We start from the raw sequence: 13,788 nt of genomic DNA on the forward strand, positions 1-13,788 counted from the left end.
GATGACAGTTTTGCTCATCTTGGCTGGATTTTCTCACTCAGCTTTATGAGGAAGAGTCACCTGGAATTGCTTTCAGTTAACAGCTGTGCTGATCTTGCCTCTTAATGTGTTTTAGAGCATTTCAAGAACTTTAAAAGTATCCTGAAGTGCCGTCACAAAGACCATCAAAACCATTATGATGATCATCAGAACCGCCCCAGGAAAGGAAGAGCAGGAGTTTCCTCTGTTGCACAGGATAAGATCATCAGAGTTACCATCCTCAGAAACCCAAAGTTAACAGCTCCCCAGATAAGAGCATCTAAATGTTTCAGAGTTTTTTGGTTTATTTAACACTTTTAAGTTTCATCATAATCTGGATGACTTCAGTATTTATTTACAATGTAGGAAAAAAATTAAAACATTAAAAAGGAAAAGATGTGTCCCATGTTTTAAACGGTACTGTAAATTATATACTTTTGAACTATTGCTCATTTTAGAGGAGCCAAAACAACTGTCATTTGTTTTGTTTTTTTGTGTGTTTTCTAAAAAAAAAAAAAACATGTAATATAAAATTATTTATTGGGGATTGTGTTCGAAAGGTGTTGATACCCAGGCCTGGAAGATATACCATGCAACATTTTATATCGTTAGCCTGGAAACTGTGTTTTTCCCACATTTGCTTCTCATAAAGTGCTTTGGAATAATAGTGTTATTACAATTGGAATAAAATCATTGTTTTTCCCTAAACGGTATAATCAAGATAACGTTTTTGTTTTATTTAGCAAGGATGGGAATATCCTTTTTTATTATTTTTAATTGGAAATAATCTATTTCTTATTTCATTTAAAGAATGTAAAATTGTTATTAAAACTATTCCCACTGGTTTAAATCATTTAATGAATACTGAATTAAATTGTATAACATTACCTTTTTTACCTCAAAGACATAATTTGTTATATTAAATAAAATAAAAAATCTCCTGAAACTGGAACTGTATTATATTCATGAAGAACATTTTTTTTGAAGAATACACCCAAATTCACATTTTTTTAACTGAAATTCAATGTATCATGTAAAGCTTTAGAATTGTTAATGACACAAAAAAACACTAAATTTCTAAAAAGCTATGATGGGATTTTTGACATGTAAGTGTATTGGGGGAAATGGAACGTTTGGGTTTTTTATGTTTATGTTCTCATTGATATTATATATATACATTACATTTTGTATTGTATTGTATGTATTATACCGTTTGTATATGTGTGCACAGCATATTGCAAAGTGCAATGAAAAAATATCCTTAATAGTGCGCACTACTTAGTGTGTAAGTGCGCAGGGATCCAGAGCGCCAATCGGGACGGGGCCGGGCTTCTTCTGGTAAATGAGCTCAGCAGCGCGGTGGGTTGTGGGGGACGGCAGCGCGTTTTCCACAGACGGTTTTTGTCGCACCTCTCGGTGGAAATGGACGCGGGATTTTTCCGCGTAAGTTCCCGTTCAAGCTGGATTTACTGCGTTTTGGCGGGACGTTAGGAAATAGGGGGTTACTGTGGATGTATGTAGTTAATAACCTGGCGTTTATTCGCCTTATTTTACTGCAGTATTGGAGCCCTGTACCGCGGCGCTAGCAGTGATTAGCCGGTATGCTAGCTAGCTTAGGTAGCTTAGCTAAGCTAACTTAGCCAAGCTAACTTAGCCTAGCCTGGAGAGCGAGCGTAGTGCGGAATGGCAAGAGAGCGGCTAGGGGATATGTTATTAGTTGAATAGGTTAATTTCGGTATAACAGACTTCTGTAAATGTCTTTAGGTCGCTTGTCTTGATGGTATATATCTACAGCCACGCTTTTAATCTGGTTACATATCTTATTAAAGTGTAGAATAGTCGTAACTCTTAAGCGGCGGTCTGCGCGCGGCCGGGCTGTGTTCCCATTAAACCTGTCGGTTAGCATGCAAGCTAACGTTCCTCTTAGCTTCCACTCGCAGAGCAGAAAACTGCGCTGTTTCTGCTTTTAATACCAGGATTTAACACAGTTTACTGATAATTCTCTTTATCTGTAGATTAAAGAAAACACGTAAGGAGTCAGGGCGCTGTTAAATTAGTCTGGGAATACCGCTGAATAGGTCAGGTAAGATTAGGGTAGCTAGCATTAGCTGTCTCGTGCTTCCATCAGATCGTGTGGAGGAAATGCTGTGGTTAATTAGCTTGTCAGCTAACTTTAACTAACTATAGCTAACTTTATGTAGTAAGAGTCTATAACATAGTTAGTGTTAACTAGTTGACTATGCCATTTAAATTCAGTATATTTAGGGATGTACAGATAAGGGAATTATTTGCTGATATCAAATAACGTTATATATGAAAAGTTGTGTATCTGCCAATATACAGTTTACAACTATATAAAAAGGGTCCATTATTTAATAGTATTTGCTACAGAACGTTTTAACTAATTATTTACTGAAATTTGTTAAGACATTGTTAACCATTACAACATAATTTAACTAACGTCTCAATTTATTACCATTTGTTCATAACATTATGATGCATAATTTAACACTAATTGTATACCTTACATTTTAGATTTTAAGCAATTGTGTCCGAACAATAGAATTAAAGATTTCTTATGAGAATTTTACTTATTTACATTTTTGGTTTCCAAATTTATTTAGGTACAGTTAACTAGTTCTTACATAGACTGGTCAAAACGTTAACCCCTCTTTTTTAACTTAACAGGTTAAATAAAACAAATATATTAAAAGTAATAAATATGAGCATAAATCAATGTGTTTTAAAATGTATTTATTTTTTTATTAAATTAAGGAAATAATTTATTATATTGATAGAATGCAATGTTAAATAAAGGGAATGCTGCTTTTATTAATTTTGTTTCAAATAAGGAAATAATTAATTTAAAGAAACAGATTGTTAAGCTTCAAGTTATGTCTTTGAGGCAATGCTTTATTCAGTTGCTGGATTTAAATATTACATTGATTAAACAATTATATTAAAAGAATGATCTATTCAGTTAAGAGGAATTTTTGTTCAATCGTGGAAACGGAATGACTGACACATGACCACTGCAGGGTTAAATAAAATTGTTATTGGTTCTCTTACACACTCCACAGAATTGTTATGTGCATGCTACTTATGTTAATAGTGTTCTTCTAATGCTCATAATGATTTATCAATTTGCAAGATAACTTGGATGATTTTTGGGGTAAATAGAAGAAAATAAGTTAGTCAACAGGTTAGGCTTCCTACCACACCACAATGTAAATAATTTATAACTTTAGTATCACAAGTAGGAATGTGTAAGGAAGATTTGAAGGCGCTTTAAGAATCCAGGGTTTTGGCTTATCTTAAATCCATGCTTTACACCAACAAGGTTGTTGATGTCAGTTTTTCCTGGGACCTTGAAATTAATCTGCATAACTTTCCAATTCATACACTTAACTCTTTTATGCAGGGAACGAGTGCGGAGCAAGATAATCGCTTCAGCAACAAACACAAGAAGTTGCTGAAGCAGCTGAAGTTTGCAGAATGTCTGGAGAAAAAGGTTTGACAATGTTTTTATTTTGTTTTACAGCATGAACATATGTTCTTGTTTGTCTGTTAGTTTTCAATGTTTTGTTTTTTTGACGTATTTTCTTTCAATTTTTTTGTCTTTAAGGTGGATATGACAAAGGTAAACCTGGAGGTCATCAAGCCCTGGATCACCCAGCGAGTGACGGAGATCCTTGGCTTTGAGGACGATGTCGTCATCGAGTTCATTTTTAACCAGCTGGAGGAGAAGGTAGCCTTCATTGATTCTGTTCCTCTGCTCTTTTTGTGGTTACATGCAGGCAGGATTTGCAGTAGTTGTTCTTTTTACATCATCTGGATGGCAGAGGGGTTGGAGAAAAGGGCATTGCAACAGACATGTGCTTTAGAGTCTAACTTGAACCCATTATTGTAGCAGCACAGTGTCACCTGTCTGGTAGAAATGGGTAAAGAATCATATGGACTTGCTGAAGATGCTGAACTTGCTTTGTGGGGTTTTGACGTCTTTTCTAATGATGATGTGATTTATGATTTAAAAGGCCTGAACCAATATGGATGTAATACCTTGCAACAGAAGTATAGCACCAACACCTAATTAGATCTCACCTGAGCCCAAAGTCTCACTGAACCCAACTCTCCCTTGATGATGAACTTTGTTTTTGGAGGTGAGTTATGATCAGGGATTGTACGTATAGAATCGTGTCAAATTTAATTAGTAGTTTGCTTTTTTCCAGAATTGAAATTGATAATTTCAGTTTAAAATGCTTTTGTGTTTGGGCACTAACTGTGCAGAACCAGATATCCCATGATTTTTTTTAATGTTAATTAGCAAAAAAAGTTGAAGTAAATAGTTAACAATATTTTGTACTTTATATGCAAAAACAGTGTTTTTATATGCTTTATTTGCAAGAACAGGTAAAACTGCTCATTTTTTAGAAATGCATATTTTTTCCTGCATTTAAATGGTTTGTTATAAGTAGTTCTAAGATAACTAGAAACTGGACGTGTTTAACTTTTAGCTGTCTGTCTTGGTAAATTAACTAACTATAAAGTTGGTTTTGAATCTTTGGTGGCTGTGGTGAGGACTCACAAAAGGTATTGCCTCGTCTCAATCAGCCGAATTCAGTGTGAAAAGCTAAATAAAGATAAACAGTAATGTGTAAAAGTTTGGGCACTCTTTACGTGGGCAGTAGGTGTTAGTATACAATGGAATAAATACCAAGGATCTCCCTTGTGCAAGTATTATTGACACAGATCATCAAAAAACTTTAAATTAAATACACACACTGGGGCACTGAGAAATCTGGTATTAAGAATTCTTCAAAATGGGGAAGTCCCTGTTACGTATGTACTCTAAAAACACTTGCTGCTGAGATAAATAGGTGCCTAATGCTTCTGCACAATATTGTACATAATTCTGATTTTCAGTAGAGGAGACTTTATTCCTGAAAGTTATTATACATATTAAAGGCCAGCAGTACTGTATGATTCATATGTAGTAGACCAGTTTGTCGTTATTTATCCTTCTGCTCTTGATTTTAGCTTGATTGAAAAACTAAAACCAATTTTACATGCCTTGTGTACTCATTATTGCTTGTTCGTCTCTTGCAATTTAGATAAATGATATAACATTATACTCAAGGTGGTTGAGTCACAAGCAGTAGGGAGGCGGAAGCAAGCCAAAGGAGCGTCCCTCTCTGTGCAGGAGTGGCGGGTGCTCCAATCCCCCTCCCCGAGCCCGCAGAGCCTGCAGGATGCGCACACTGAAGACACCGGGACTGTACTTGCTCTGTGGGGTTTTGACACACTCTGTATTGTGAATTTATTGTTGTGTCACAACAGTAGGGTAGAAGGGAGTAGAGGGAGAGAGAAGTTATCATAGAGGTGGGGCTGAGTCTTGCAGTGACAAACTTCTGGTCTGATTTATTGTATTTGCTCAAAAAAAAGAGGGTGGTTTCAAGACCAGAAGTAAGTAATGCATGCATATGAGAAAACATTTTAGTCTTAAATTTCTTGGTGGTTCTAAAAGAGTTTTATTCAAAAAACTCACACCATCAGTCAAAATTGAACTGAATCTGAATATTTAAAAAAAAATCAGCAGTGTTTATTTTTTACTTGTACTAAAATAAGTGATTCCTGATGGTTTTTAGGATAGGATAAATTTTGAGATTGGCCATCAGAGCCCACCCTTTTGTACCTTGTTTTTCATCAGTGTTAATCTAGTTTTGTTTTTCTTTTTTCTTTCTCTTCGTCCTTGGTGTGTATGTTGCAGAATCCGGACAGTAAGATGATGCAAATCAACTTAACGGGCTTTCTTAATGGAAAGAATGCTCGCGAGTTCATGAAGGACCTGTGGCCTCTGCTGCTTAGTGCCCAGGAGAACATTGCCGGCATCCCATCTGCCTTCCTGGAGCAGAAGAAGGAGGAGATCAAGCAAAGACAGGTGTGGGGAAAGTAGGGCTGAATCATCTGGCCAAAAGTTATATAGGGATATACTTGATTGATACAGTACTTTCAGTATGAACAGTTAAAAAAAAGCCACTTGTTGTTTACATGTGTTCACACACTGAAAGATAGCTAGCTGATATGGTATGTTATTAGAATATAACAATACCTAAAGATTTTTTTTAAATGCAATAGAATCGGCAGTGGCAGACTTAAAAAAAAAAAAAAGGCTATTTAACTACTGCTTCATGCATGACGAGATTTTTTATTAAGTGTTTGTTGCACCTCATCCAATCTAACGCCTCTTTTTACACTGTACGGAAATGTACAAATGAGTCATTTTTATAGCAATTATTATTCCCTTAATTTGCTTATTATAACATATTGTTAATACGATAAAGATAAGTACTAATTACACTTTCTGGCTGTAGAGGGGGCCTGTAAGCAAGTAATATCAATGTTTGCATACTGCTGCTTTAAAAGCTGCATTTGTAGTTGTCTACATACAGATTTTAGTATTTTATTTTATTTTTTCACATTAGAAGTTTTTTTTATAATCTAACTGATAAATGCCATCTTTTCAATTATTTGAATTTTTAATTTGTGTTTTCTTGTGACAGATTGAACAGGAGAAGCTGGCCTCATTAAAGAAGATGGATGAAGACAGGAGAGAGAAGGAGAGCAAAGAGAGGGCTCAGTCTAGGAGCCCAAAGCGGTGAGTTTGAGATGACCTGCTTAGATGATTCCACAGCCTTAGTGTTAATTTTCCCTTTCTAATTGGTTGACCTTTGGATTCCAGGAGGAAGTCTCGCTCCCCAGCGAAGAGGGAAAGAAAACGCAGTCACTCGCGATCCCCTCGCCGCAAACCCAGTCCTGCTGCCTCACCACCTTCAAGCCCACCACATGTCAAAGATGAACCTCAACCAGAACCTGATCAGTCTGAGAGCTCCAAAGCAGAACCACTGATTCAGGAGGCTTCCTCTACCAGGTAATTTTCATAGTTCAACGTCCAGGACATATTGGATCATCCATGATCAGCTGAAATATAACTATATAATGTGATTATTGGCTGATTATTGGTTGGAGCTCATTAAAACATAAAACTTTAAATACAGTTCTTAGCATATTTCTAATTTCCTTCTGCAGTGATCTTGTAGGGGAAATGAAACCAGATTCCGTGTCAGTGAACGTTAAAGACGTGTCTCCAGAAAAACCCACAAAGACAGAGGAAAAGCCTAAAGCACGAGACCGGGAGAAGGATGGGAGACGTGATCGGCCACGCCATCGTTCCCGATCTCGCTCACCTCGATCCCGACGACGCCACAGGTCCCGCTCCAGGTATGTTAACAAAGTATCAATACGGTGATATTGTGTTTCTCTTTGCCATATGGTATTGCCATATCAACACCCACATTGTTATTTTTGCAACTATACGAGTCCAGGATTATGAGCAGTGTAAATCTTGTTCTTAACGTTTTTCCTGTTCAGGTCCTACTCCCCTCGACGCAAACCAAGCCCACGGAGGCGCATGTCTCCAAGACGCAGGAGCCCTCCCAGAAGACCCCCTCCTCCCAGACACAGACGTAGTCGCTCACCTGTTCGCAGGTATGTGCATGGCTCATAATAGGATTTTCACTGATTTGGTTATTAATAAAGCAGATCTGAGCTCATTGCATGTCAGTTGGAACCATGATCTAAATGATCTTTGTTCTTCTGATGAATACTTCTGAAATATAATCCTTGAGAGAACCAGCCTTTGTATCTTGGTCTTATGGACATCAGTTACTTATTGAATTTGCTGACAGTGTGCCCTGACTCTTGAACCATGATGGGGTTTGTTTGCCCTAAAAACTGTGAGCCTCTTTGTAAGACTGACTGTACCTGTTCTGTTCTCCAGGCGTCGCTCTCGATCCCGGTCTTCTACAGGCAGCTCCTCCTCACGATCACCTCATAAGAGACCGGTAAAGCAAAGGTCACTCACACCACCCAGAAAACAGCCGAGACATGCAGAGCCATCGTCCAGCCCATCCAGGAGACGGCGCAGCCCTGCTGGCCCTGACGCCAGCCCCTCAGGTAGCTTCAGCTTGAGCAGTCTACCAGATTTCTTAGTGGAGTTACTATGGACATTTACAAGCTTGTAAAATGCCAGTGCATTCATCTCCTATATGGAATACGTAAATTGTTTTATTTTTGTTATTGCATACGTAATCGTGTGAGTGATATTGAGATTAATAGCTGTATCAGTTAATTTGTGTATTAAGAGAGCATACTAGAAAAATGTTTTTCACTTTTGTGATCATTGATTGTTATACATTTTCAGGTTCGAAGCGGCGAGCTGGTGGACGAAATGAGTCGCCATCTCCTGCTCCTAAACCCCGACGATCAGACATATCAGAATCAGGTGAGTGTGCACAGCAACACACTTTGTCGTAGTTAAAATATGTTTGCTTGTTCAGATTGATGCACAAGGCAATATACGTATACAATGTAGTAGTAGTAGTAATAATAATAATACTTTATCTATATAGGACCTTTCCTACGTCAGGTTCATAATGGACGATTTCCCCAGATTGATTTTGTGGGACGTTTTGTAGATTTAGGAGGCTAGCAGAAAAAGAAGAGCTCGTAAAGGGACATGCATTACTTAGCCTCAGTCAATTTAAGATGATCTTTTTAAATAAATCAAAAAAATACATGGAGCCATTGCAGTGTAGGTAGAACTGGAATGATGTGCTCTCTCTTTCCGGTTGTGGTTAATGTGGACAAGTATTGAAACACAAACCAAAACCATTGAATACAGGTATTTCGTTTAGTCCCATTGCCACAGTTGTATACATACATTCACCAAGCCATGCAGGCTAAGCTTTTACAAATATTAGTGGAAAAATAGCCAAAGAGCCAAAAAGCTCACTGCACTTTAGTCTTGTATTGTGTTTGTCTGTATTTCATGTATATCACTGAAATTGGAATGGCCTTCAAATGACTAAGGGTTATTGCGATAGTTTGTAGGACATATCAAAATGGTCTTACTCCTAGATATTCAACCATCACATCACAAATGGAACTGTTTAGGAACCTCAGCAACTCAGCCAGTGTCTGACCATGTACAGTTACAGAGCCAGGGGTCAAAGTGCTGAGGAGTGAGCAGTGTTTTTTTATATGAACTTATAAACCTGTATGTTCTGGCACTAAGAGTGTGGTGGCACTGTGGCTGTTAATTATGTTTCTGTATACACATAAGAGGGGCGAGTGTGTGTGAAATTCCTTTGCTGTTTCTTGGGCACTAAAAAAGACCCCTCACTGCTTTGCTTTCAGAGGAGGATAAGGTGGGGAAGGGGGCTGCGGCCGATTCTGTCCAGCAGCGACGACAGTATCGCAGGCAGAATCAGCAGTCGTCTTCAGGTTGTCACTGCTTTCCTCCAACCTCACCTTCTTTCATACTCTCTCCACTTGTGTGTCTGCCTGTTCTTTATTTATCCCGTGCTGTTTATTTTTGGGTATCTTTATATGATAAACAGATGGAAACTTTCTGGTTTTGTCTGTCTTCAGAAACCGGATCATCCTCGTCATCCTCAGAAGATGAGGGAGCCAAGAGGCAGGGTAGAGGCCCAGCAGCCAGGAACGGTGAGATCAGGAGGAGGCGGACTCACTCACCTGCGTCACCTAGGAGGCGGCACAGGGATCCCTCCCCAAGGTATTGCATGTGATCAGTTATCTCACCTATTCTCAAAATGATTCTCTGCTCTAAACTTGCCATATGATTAGTCTGTGTATGTATTCTGATGTTACTTCTACCTTCAACTGCTAAGTGAACGTTTTTGAGGAGAGACTGTCTTGCTTTAAGATAAATATGTAAACCTTTTGTGTTATTGGTTAAAGACAAGTCTTAGTGTTTAGTCCGCTTAATGAGGCTTAAATTATATTTGTCTTACTCTTTTTAAAACAGAAAAAGAAGATCTCAGTCACCGCGGCGCCATCGCTCTCCTTCTCCTGCCAGGCGGCGCAGATCTCCAACTCCTCCACCCAGACGCAGGTATGTTCTCCTGTGTTTATTAGTTAAGCGGCTTAGAGCATTTCGCCTCAGCAGAAGCTAGCACATCAAGTTACGGCTAAATACATCTTGGGCCCGTTTATTTATTTCCATTTACAGCAGGAATCACGCTTTTAATCCCAGAACACTTATATTTAAAAGGCAATTTAAATGCTTAGTTTATTGTTGTTTTGCTGTTTTCCTCTGGTTTTAAGTGCTTGACTGACTGGAAAGCTCTGACTCAGCTCTTGGTCGGTCCGGACATCTGTCATGAGACAGCACGCGGGTGGGGGCGGGGCTGATGCTGTCACGGGTCCTGCACTGTGTAATATCGTGATGTATTTAGCAGAAAACAAAAACAATGTCAAAATATTCTAATAACGTGCAGTCCTCGTCTGTATCGTTAACATGTTATTTGTTCCAACATGACAGTTAAAGACCTTGTCGTCTTTTCTTTTTTTTTAGGTCCCCCTCTCCACTTCCACCTCGCCGACGCTCCCAATCCCAAAGGCGCTACTCGCCTCCAATTCAGCGACGCTACAGCCCCTCTCCTCTCCCGCCCCAGAAGAGACGGCCCTCCGCTTCGCCCCCTACCAAACGGCGGGTTTCTCGCTCGCCTAAGCGTATCCGTGGTGGTGGTGGTAGTCCAGTGAAGAGACGCAGCCCGCCGTCCTCTGCCTCCCCTCCTCCTCGCCATAGGAGGAGCCCTCTGCTGCCCCCTGCAGCTCGGCAGGGAAGAGACTCTCGCTCTTCTCCGCCTCCAGGTCACACAGCTCGGGGTTCAATGAGCCCACAGGCCAGGTACCCACCCTCTAGCTCTTCACCACCGAGGCGACAGCAGTCTCCCACTCGTAACAGACCCATCCGCAGGGTGTCCCGCACGCCGGAGCCACGCAAGACACAGAGGTGCGCAGCAGTCACTGGATGATTTAATCAATACTCATATAAACGTATTAATAAGACTTGTTACAATCACACGCACTTTATCTACATCCTAGACTTTGAATTATTTACAATGTTAATCTTATTCTAAATGGAATATAGTTTAGAAAGCACCAAAATGACTTAGAATAAACTTGTTCTACTCTAGAGGTTGCTTAAAAGTCTGCTAGTCAACTAGTCACAAGTAGTAAAAACTAGCATGTATAGCAGTCAGATGAAAGAGAAAGTAGCTTCTGTGTGCAAATCAAATTTTGATAGTCTGGACATAGTTCAGGAGGAGATTACTCCATTTCATCTGCACAGTATTTTAAATCACATTGAAGAGAATCCAAATCAAGTCTCTGGTGCTAACCACTAACACCTGAACAAGATATAAAGTAAACCCTTGTGCAAAAGCTGTATTGCGGGTGTATTACAAATGCATATATTCCTCTTCTAGAGCGTAGTTTAAGCAGTAAAATGTGGACTTTTAATTTAGCTGTTAGTCCTGTGTAGCATCGATTGTGAGACAAAAAGAAAAACACTTGACATAGCATCCTATTGAATTTTAAGATCTAGAATAGGTGTAAATCAGTGTTAATGTGTTACCATTATATGCACACTTCTATTGAATTTCTTATTTTGGTAATTTTATTTTAAACATTTTTCTTCTCTCTGCAGAACGTCTCAGAGCCCGCGGCCAGTGAGGAGACCTGCATCTCGCTCACACTCTCCCTCTCCACCACCTTTCCCAGCTGCCTCAGCAGCTGCTTCTGGGGCCCAGAAACGGCCTGCTCCTGCCTCAGCTTCCGCCTCTCCCTCTCCCACACGCTCTGCGAGCGGCTCCCCACCTCCTCCAGCAAAGAAGGCCAGCAGTGCGTCTCCAAGCGCCTCCCCCAACAAGGTATGCTGTACCTGAGATACTGTCAGATTTCTGATTGTTCTGTTTATTGCTGTTAAAATGATATACATGTTATGTTTGGTTAAACAAGTGGATTAAATGCATTCTATGCTTACACTTCCAAATGCATTCAGACCTCGGATGCAGATGGAGGAAAGAAAAAGAAGAAGAAGAAGGAGAAGAAACACAAGAAAGAGAAAAAACACAAAAAGCACAAGAAGCATAAGAAGGAGAAGGGTGGAGCAGGGCCAACAGGCGACGTGCAGGAAAATGCCCACATTGAGGCCGATCCTGAATCTGATCAGAAAAAGGTGAAGTAGACGGAAATTGTTCTTAATAAAGAGCAAAAATGACAAACCTTTAGATGTAGTGTTTTTTTTTTTGTTTGTTTGTTTTTTTGTTTTTTTAGGTTTTACTTATGTAGTTTTTAGACAACAAAATTTGAATATATCTTTGATAACAATGATTACATTAGAGTAGGTAAATCTTCTGTGAAGGATTTTTTTTTTTTCTTTTCTTCAAATGGTCAATAAAAATGGACGTTTTGTCTGTTTTGGTATGATGACAAATGGATCATTGTCCACTGCAATCCTGCTCTATACACTATTGAGTAGGGATGCACTTTAGGGTTGGATGATGTTATAAACAAGATTATTCTCTATTCTTGACATGTGGTGTTCTCAGTTAAAATTAGTATATTTGCATAATGTATTTCTTCTTCTTCTTTTTTTTTATGAAAAATACAAGCACAATCTTGATTGTCCCTTTTTGAAAATCACATTAACATTAAGCAAATTAATTTGATTAACTTCCCAGCTCTAATTTATTTACTTATTTCTTTATTTTTTAGGGAGGCAAGTAACATCTATCACTTTGTTCCTTTCACCATTGTAGGCATTAAATGGCTTATATTTTTAAGTTGTGCAATTATAATCATACAAATATTACAAAATACAATTTAAATATTTAAATGTATTAATTTTTTTTAAATCAAAGCATGATCATTTAAAATGAATCAGTTGTTTAGGATATATTAAGTGTTATTCAATGTATTTGCTTGTTTTGAGGATTTAAACAGAATATAAACTCTATTATATTTAACACTTACGTCTTTCTGTGCTGAAGCAGACTTTGATTAATGCTACCTTTCTTGAAGGAATCAGAGAGTGAAGTAGAGGACAGTCTGGATGACCTTGAGAAGCACCTGCGAGAGAAAGCCCTGCGCTCCATGAGGAAAGCCCAGATGTCCCCCTCCCAGTCCTGAGCCCACTGCCTTCACCCTGATCCTCATTTTAAACTGTTGATGTTGGTTCTGCTTTAGAATGTACAAATTGTTCAGATTTCTCTTAGGATTGTTTTTCTTGTTTTCAATTTTTTTTTTTGTTTTTTTCTCAGATTTGTGTTAAAATGAGTTTTAACTTTTTTGCCCCTTCCTGCAGCAGCATGATCTGTTTTCTTTTCAACCACTGGAGTAATGACCTGCATATACAAACACATTTATCAGTGTCCCGCCCGTAATGTCTCAGATATTTTCAGTTGAATCAGTTTTAAGGGGGAAATGGTTGCCCGGATTTTTGAGTTTGGCAGTTGGGTGTCGACCTGTAGATTTCCTCCTGACTTCACCATTTGAAGATGTTGGGTTTTATAATATATATTTTTTTCTGGAATTGGTTGTTTTGGGTGGAGTGGTCAGATCGCATGAGCAGCAGCCGACATCCGTGTGTTTGTCCTCCTGTGTGCATGAACTGTACAATAAAACCAACGGGCTGTCACTCCAACACTTACTGTCAGAGAGCTTTGTGCAGCTCTCTGTGTCCGTTCTGGAAAATGGAGAACGAATGAAAATGTTCTGTTGGCATCCTTTCTTTGTTTTTCTCTATCCCAATTTTTTGTAACTAAGTTGTTTCAAGTTGTATAACCTTAAAGAAATTTCTGGCTTTGAAAAAGTCGCATTAAAAGGAAGGATATGCTTTCATAA

General features: G+C 38.8%; 1 protein-coding gene across 6 annotated transcripts; it reads left to right on the forward strand.

The window, feature by feature from the left end:
* Positions 1-1,361: 1,361 nt before the first annotated feature.
* Positions 1,362-13,788, forward strand: srrm1 (serine/arginine repetitive matrix 1). 6 transcript variants are annotated; one of them, XM_007257582.4, is made up of 17 exons: positions 1,362-1,461; positions 3,440-3,529; positions 3,644-3,766; positions 5,786-5,956; positions 6,579-6,673; positions 6,758-6,946; positions 7,105-7,296; positions 7,447-7,563; positions 7,856-8,031; positions 8,279-8,359; positions 9,274-9,360; positions 9,508-9,652; positions 9,905-9,991; positions 10,454-10,894; positions 11,591-11,813; positions 11,945-12,121; positions 12,967-13,788. In XM_007257582.4, the coding sequence occupies exons 1-17, from the start codon at positions 1,441-1,443 to the stop codon at positions 13,072-13,074; spliced, it is 2,523 nt and encodes an 840-aa protein (XP_007257644.3). In that variant the 5' UTR covers positions 1,362-1,440; the 3' UTR covers positions 13,075-13,788. The 6 variants fall into 6 exon arrangements, with proteins under 6 accessions (XP_007257644.3, XP_007257645.3, XP_022528378.2 ...); XM_007257583.4 differs by having other exon boundaries at positions 12,974-13,788; XM_022672657.2 differs by lacking the exon at positions 9,274-9,360.

Source organism: Astyanax mexicanus, chromosome 14 (assembly GCF_023375975.1).
Source record: "Astyanax mexicanus isolate ESR-SI-001 chromosome 14, AstMex3_surface, whole genome shotgun sequence".
Classification (NCBI taxonomy): domain Eukaryota; kingdom Metazoa; phylum Chordata; class Actinopteri; order Characiformes; family Acestrorhamphidae; genus Astyanax; species Astyanax mexicanus.

Coding starts and splice junctions, on each gene's coding strand:
- srrm1 (XM_007257582.4), top strand. CDS start 1,441: ATGGACGCGGGATTTTTCCGC. Junction 9,992..10,453: donor ACTCCTCCACCCAGACGCAG/GTATGTTCTCCT, acceptor CTTTTTTTTTAG/GTCCCCCTCTCCACTTCCAC. Junction 11,814..11,944: donor CAAGCGCCTCCCCCAACAAG/GTATGCTGTACC, acceptor AAATGCATTCAG/ACCTCGGATGCAGATGGAGG.